General features: G+C 55.0%; 1 protein-coding gene across 1 annotated transcript; it reads right to left on the bottom strand.

The window, feature by feature from the left end:
- On the bottom strand, window positions 1-2,801 carry LOC123105034 (beta-glucosidase BoGH3B). The gene is made up of 6 exons (XM_044527003.1): window positions 2,236-2,801; window positions 1,980-2,125; window positions 1,650-1,893; window positions 1,417-1,521; window positions 1,141-1,323; window positions 1-1,004 (listed from the first exon to the last, which is right to left on the bottom strand). Exons 1-6 carry the CDS (start codon window positions 2,755-2,757, stop codon window positions 288-290), a joined length of 1,917 nt encoding a protein of 638 aa, XP_044382938.1. The 5' UTR covers window positions 2,758-2,801; the 3' UTR covers window positions 1-287.
- Between the last annotated feature and the right edge of the window lie 3,718 nt (window positions 2,802-6,519).

Genomic DNA, 6,519 nt, shown 5'->3' with positions numbered 1-6,519 from the left:
TGAGGATACATTTACCATAGCTTCTGTATATTGTAGTATCATCATAATAGTGAGGATACATTTGCCACAAGCAGTGTATATTATAGTACCATCATATAATAGTGAGGATACATTTACCACACCGCTCCGTCTGGTGAAAAGTACCACCATGGTGTGCTGATGAATATTACCACCACGGTAACTTGTTCTATAAAGAATGGCAACTCGCGCGGTGCCACGGTAGAGCCATGGCGCGCAGGAAGCAAGGTCCACGGTTCATGTGCGCTCTGCGCGCTTCTTGACCGCCATCACATGCTGCTGTGTATCGCCACCCCGTCCCCTTGCGAGGCCCCCTCGGTGGTGAGGCCGAAGCCGAGCGGGAAGAGCGGGTCGTAGTGCGCGTCGCCGACGTTCATCGGCAGCTGCTCCACCGACTTGAACCACGTCCGCGCCAGCCTCCCGGTGAACCCGTAGTCGCCGAACAGCGCGTCGGTCACGCCCTGCCCCTCCGAGCCGGGCAGCCACGCCGCCACCAGCGCGTCCGAGGCGGCTAGCAGCGGCTGGGCCACCACGGGCCGCCCGCTGATGAGCACCGTCGCGCACTGGACCGCGCCGCACACCGCCTCCACGGTGCTCAGCCCGGGCTCCGGGATGGTCAGGTTCAGGTTGTCGCCCGCTGTCTCCGTGTACGGGTGCTCGCCCACCGCCACGATGGCGTAGGAGAAGCCGCCCTTCTTGACGAACTCCGCGTCCGGGTTCTCCGCGAACACCACGGTGGTCGACGGGTCCACGGTCGCCCTCACGGCGTCGAGGATGGTGGTGCCCACGGTGATGCGCCCGGAGTCGCCCTGCCACTCGATCGTCCAGCCGCCGCACTGGTAGCCCAGGTTGTCGGCGTGGCTGCCGGCGACGAGGATCTTGGGCGCCTTCTTGGACAACGGCAGCATTGGCCCGTCGCTCGTCTTGCCATTCTTCAGGAGCACCAGCGACTTCCTCACGGCCTCCCTCGCCAAATCTCTGTGCTCCTGCATATACCAAGTAGCAGCACACCATAAATTCAGAATTCAGGAGGTGAAGCAACATTTTTGAATTCGGTAGCAAATCATAACTGAACTCAAATTTCAGAATACGGCATCAGAGTTTCATCGGTCAGTAGAGCACCTGCTTGCCTAGCTGCTCAGCCATGGCGGGATCGGCGTAGGGGTTCTCGAACAGGCCCATGGCGAACTTGACGCGCAGGATCCGGGTGACGGCGTCGTCGATCCTGCTCATCGGGACTACTCCGCTGTTGACGTAGCCAGTCAGGATGCTGATGAACTGCGTGTAGTTCTTAGGCACCATGATCTGCAACATCACGGAAAACATCGATCTCAGCAAGCAGCACTGTATTCACAGAGAGACACAATCTTTTTCCACAGAGAAGAAAGTTTTGCTCACCATGTCAAGGCCAGCAAGAATGGAAGCCTTGACCGAGTAGGGGTAGTCCGCCCCATAAGGGGTGGTGAGCTTGTCAATGCCCATCCAATCTGAGATCACGAAGCCCTGCAGTCAAGATGCAACAAAGGCAATGAACATCTGAAGACTAAAAACAAGAGTCCAACTGATGAAGAACACCTGAATTTGAGCGTACAAGAACACCACGAGTGCAATTGTTTTCCACTCTTTTTTACCTGGAATTTGAGCGTGTCTTTGAGGTATCCGGTGACTAGATCTTGGTTGGCGTGCATCTTGACCCCGTTCCAGCTGGAGTAGGAGATCATGACGGTGGAGACGCCCTTGGCGAGAGCGTCGAAGTAGGCCGGCATGTGGATGTTCATGAGGCCCTCGCGGTTGATGACGGTGTTGTCCTCGTTGATGCCGTTCACCGTGCCTCCGTCGCCGACGAAGTGCTTTGCGCAGGCCACCACCTTGTTCCTGCAGTTCCCAGAAGTATCTGTACTGAATTCTTTCTACATAGTGTGATGGTGGCAGTTCCAAAGCGTTGATGGACTGGATCTTACTTCCCGGCGACGAAAGGCATGCCGCTGGTGAAGTTCTTGGGGACGTCGCCCTGCAGGCCCGGGATGAGCTCCGTCATGGACTGCACGATCCGGCGGTCCTCGCTGTAGCTCTCGTAGCACCGCCCCCACCTCGGATCTCTGCACACCTGTTCACCATAAGGGAAGCAGCAGCCAGCAGGTGAGTGACAGAGTGAGTGATGGTGTCGGCAAACGCGATCCGAAATTCAGGAAGTGTTGCTCGGAGATTTTAGTTTACCGCGATGCACGGCGCGAAGGCGTACTGGATGCCGGTGGCTCTGACTTCGAGCGCGGTGGCCTCGCCGATCCTCTTCACCAGGTCGGGGTCCCGGGTGGCGCCGAGGCCGACGTTGTGGGGGAAGATGGTGGCGCCGTAGACGTTGTTGTTGCCGTGCACTGCGTCGATGCCGTAGATCATCGGGATGCCGAGCCGCGTCGACATGCAGGCCCTCTGGAAGCCGTCCACCATGTCCGCCCACTCCTTGGCCGTCGCGCCCTTCCGCGGCACGCTGCCGCCGCCGCTCAGCAGGCTGCCGATGAAGTTGTCCCTGAGCACCTCCGGCGTCGCGACCAGCCGCTCGATCTGCGTCATCTGCCCGACCTTCTCCGCGAGCGTCAGCCGCCCCAGGAGGTCGGCGACGCGCGCCTCCACGGGCTGCGCAGCGTCCTTGTACAGCGCGTGGTCGGCCTCGGCGCCGAGCACGGCCCAGACGAGCAGGAGCGCGGCGAGCACAGCGCCGGGGTGGCCGCCGTCTGCCATGGCGTGTGATGGAGGCAGGACGCGTTCGACGGCGAGAGGAGCCGAGGGCGGTGCAACAATTTATAGAGAAGGGCGGGGCGGGTGACGGCGAGAGGAGCCATGGCCGTTGTGCGTCGCCTGCCGTTCTCCGCGTTCGAGAGATGCGTGATTTTTCGGATCAAGTTGGATGAATTATTGACAACGGCGTATCTGTGGGGTCAGATTAGATTTTCAAACATATCTCTGCACCTGCGGGACCCGGCAGCCGCTACTTTGGGTAACCCATGCCGCACAAGCAAGCAAGCCAGCAAGACCCCGAGCTAAATTATGGGGGGGCGTGCGAAGGGCGTGGCACCGACCCCTGATTTGGGTGACCCATGTAGATTTTCCTTTTCTCTTTTTTCTCTCTCTTTGAAATACAGTTTTGCTAAAGCACATCTAGATGTGTCATAAGTATTGTACATCTAAGTTCTATATCATTGATCTTAAGTTGAGATTCATGTGATTTTTTTCTTTTCCTCAATATACTTAATTCACTCACTTAGATGTGCAATAACTATAGCACATCTAGATATGCCCTAAACACATCCTTTGAAATATTCTCTTCTTTTCTTTGATTCTCGGGTGTGAATAAAGAGCAACCCCAAGCAATTCCTTTTTCGTAAATTTTTACTGGTATAGGGCGTGTTAATAAAAAAAAGGAAAAGCATACCGTCATCCGGCGAATCGTAGTGGCCGCGTCCGCCACCTCCGCTGCATGACACTCGTCCAATTGATGGCTTGCATGCCATTTTTTGTCGAACGCGCTTCCGAAACAGAGGCTATATTTCAGAAACATATGTGGTGTTGCAATGGTCTATGACGGGTCTAGTTTTGCAACAAAACCTCTGTTGCGAAAATTTTCTGCAACAAGACCTCAGTTGCACAAAAAATTGCAACAAAACCTAGTTGTAATGTTTTTTTCGCGATAAAACAACCGTTGCAACAAAATTCTGCAACAAGACCTATGTTGCAGAAATAATTCTGCAACAAGACATGTGTTGCAGTTCTGGAGACACGCTCGGCTCGCTTGATGCCGCAATCCGACGGCTCGCGAGCCGACTGATCTTTTAAAAATATCAGTCGGTCAACACGTAGCACGTCCCTTAAAAATGCTCCAGCCACCCATTTTCTTGAAAAAGGGCATCCGCGCACGAGAGTGTCCTCTGTTCCTTCCATTGTGCGCCCCCCACCCGAGCGCGCTCCTCGCCGTCCAATCTTCACGGCCGCTTCACACCCGGTCGGTTTTCCTCGAGGGTCCATGACGTGTGGGCTGCAGGTGCGACCGAGGCCACCTCTCCGCATGGCTTTACGTCATGCCCGCTTGCCGGGTAAGCCCGGATCAACCTGTCAGCGTCGTCCGAGTCCTGCCGGGCCGCTTCGTTAGAGCAAGCCTCATGCGTGGAGCCTGCCCGGTTGCGTGCGTGTGCCGGACGGCTCGGGGCATTGGTCTCGCACCGTGCGTGCTGCCTCGCGCGTTCGAGAGACACATGTCCGGGCTCTCTGCCTACCTGGCTATTAGGTTTCCCATGCCTGGGCTTATTTCTAGCTACGATAGGCTGGCGGGATGCCTTGTTGCTCTCGCCCCGCATGTGCCGCCTCGTATGCTGGAAGGGCGTGCGGCCGGGCACTCTTCATGTGTTTGGTCGGCCTTTCTCGCCGGGCCCTGAGTGCGGGTTGTTTGCCCCACATTCAATGGGTGCGGACGCTTCTGAGTAATTCGGATGCTCCCAACAATCTGCCCAGGTGTGTTTGGTCGACCTCTCCCACCGTGCCTGAGACCTGTTCTCGCCAAGGTGTGCCCGGGTGTTCGAGTGGACAACTGTTGATGTGTGTGGGCGGACTGTTGGGAGCCGGATTCTCCGGGCTCTCCTTGTAGACGAGTGGCTTAGTCCCTGTGTGTCTAGGGTTGGTAGGCACTGGCGGGTGGGTGCTTGGGGTGTGGTATGTCGGTTGGTTGCGGTGCGTGGGGGGGGGGGTGCTCTTCTTATTCTCCCTTGCTTGCCCCTCACACAATTCTCTTTTTGTTAATGAGAGGGATTTTTTGGGTTTTTCTCGTCATTCGTGCTTTTTTTGTCGTCGGTGGCGATCAACGACCCATTAGATTTTCGTGCCTTGTATTGACGTCGGTGATGTTCAAGGTGGGGTTGTTTCTTTGCTGCTATGCTCATGTTGTTTTCTCTATCTTTATGGGTGTTTGCCGCATTTGGTTTCCTTTGCGCCTCTCACCTCCCTCGTCGTTGATGACCCATAAGTATAGGGGATCAATCGTAGTCCTTTCGATAAGTAAGAGTGTCGAACCCAACAAGTAGCAGAAGGAAATGACAAGCGGTTTTTAGCAAGATATTTTCTGCAAGCACTGAAATTATCAGTATTGAGTAATTTGATAGCAAGATAATTTGTAACAAGTGACAAGTAGCAATAGTAACTAAGGTGTAGCAAGGTAGCCCAATCCTTTTTGTTGCAAAGGACAGGCCAGAACGATCTGTTAATAGGCTAAGCGTTCTTGAGGACACGCGAGAATTTCATCTAGTCACTTTCATCATGTTCGTTCGATTCGCGTTCGCTACTTTGATAATTTGATATGTGTCGTGGTTCTAACTCTGACAGTGATGTAGGGGGGTGTGTATGGAGAGGCTAGATCTTAGCTATGGAGGAGTTGTAAGCACACGAGTATTACGAGTTCAGGCCCTTCTCGGAGGAAGTAACAGCCCTACGTTTCGGTGCCCGGAGGCGGTCGATTGGATTATGCGTATGTGAATAACAGGGGCGCGAACCCTTCATACTGAGGATGGGGGTGGCTTATATAGAGTTCGCCGGCCCTCTCCTGCCCTCAGTGATGCAGGGTTTAAGGTACATTTAAGGTTGGGCGTTGCTGGTAACGCCCCTAATAAAGTGCTATAATGACCATAAAGACTACTTAATAGCCGACCGTTTGCCTGCGGAGTGACTTTAGGTCTCCTGGCAGTCGAGTGGTTGGCTTCATGGTTGAGTGATAGCTTCTTGGTCGAGTGTCTTGAACCCGTCGAGTGGGATACCTTCAAGTCGATTGAAAGGTGACTTCTTCTAGGGATGTCCTTGGGTAGGGCTCTTTGGACAGGTCCGTGCCCCTACCCTAGGTACATAGCTTCATCATTAGCCCCCGAATGGATCGAGGTTTGAGTGGGGAAAGAGTTGGAGATCCTTCCGACTGGTTCTTTGGGCTACATGAGTGCCTCATTTTGGGTCAATCGTCGCGGATGACGTCATCAACCTCTTCCAGTCGCCTTGATCCATTCCAGGCCTTTCGTCGAGTGAATTTCTTTACTTGTGACATACCGAGTGTCGGCGCGAGCGGGGTCTTCTGTTTTGACAAGTTGTTTTGCGGCCCGCGGATGTTGCGGGATTCGAATTTCGGGAAGCGCGCGGGACGGGAGCGGTCGCAGTAATCGAAAGCGATAAAGCGGAAGCTCCTCGATTTCCATGCCACCTTTTTCGCCATGTACTGCGCGCGCGTCTGCTGTGGGATTTGACTGGATTGCCTGGGCCTACCAGTCAGCCACTCGGGAGCGGCCTCTCATAAGTAGCCGGCTCGGGGTTTCCAAACAGTGTGCTCTCTTCTTCCTCTCTCCCTTCGCAAGCTCCCCCGCCACCTCCGCTCTCACCCTAGCGCCGCAGACCCGTGCAAGACTTGCCAGCGGCGATGGCGAAGGACAAGACATCCGCTCTGGAGCACACAAAGAAGGCGGTGGCGCAGGGGAAAGG

This window comes from Triticum aestivum, chromosome 5A, assembly GCF_018294505.1.
Source record: "Triticum aestivum cultivar Chinese Spring chromosome 5A, IWGSC CS RefSeq v2.1, whole genome shotgun sequence".
Lineage (NCBI taxonomy): Eukaryota > Viridiplantae > Streptophyta > Magnoliopsida > Poales > Poaceae > Triticum > Triticum aestivum.
The sequence above is the reverse complement of the archived record's forward strand: the minus strand, read 5'-3'. Positions and strand labels throughout refer to the sequence as shown.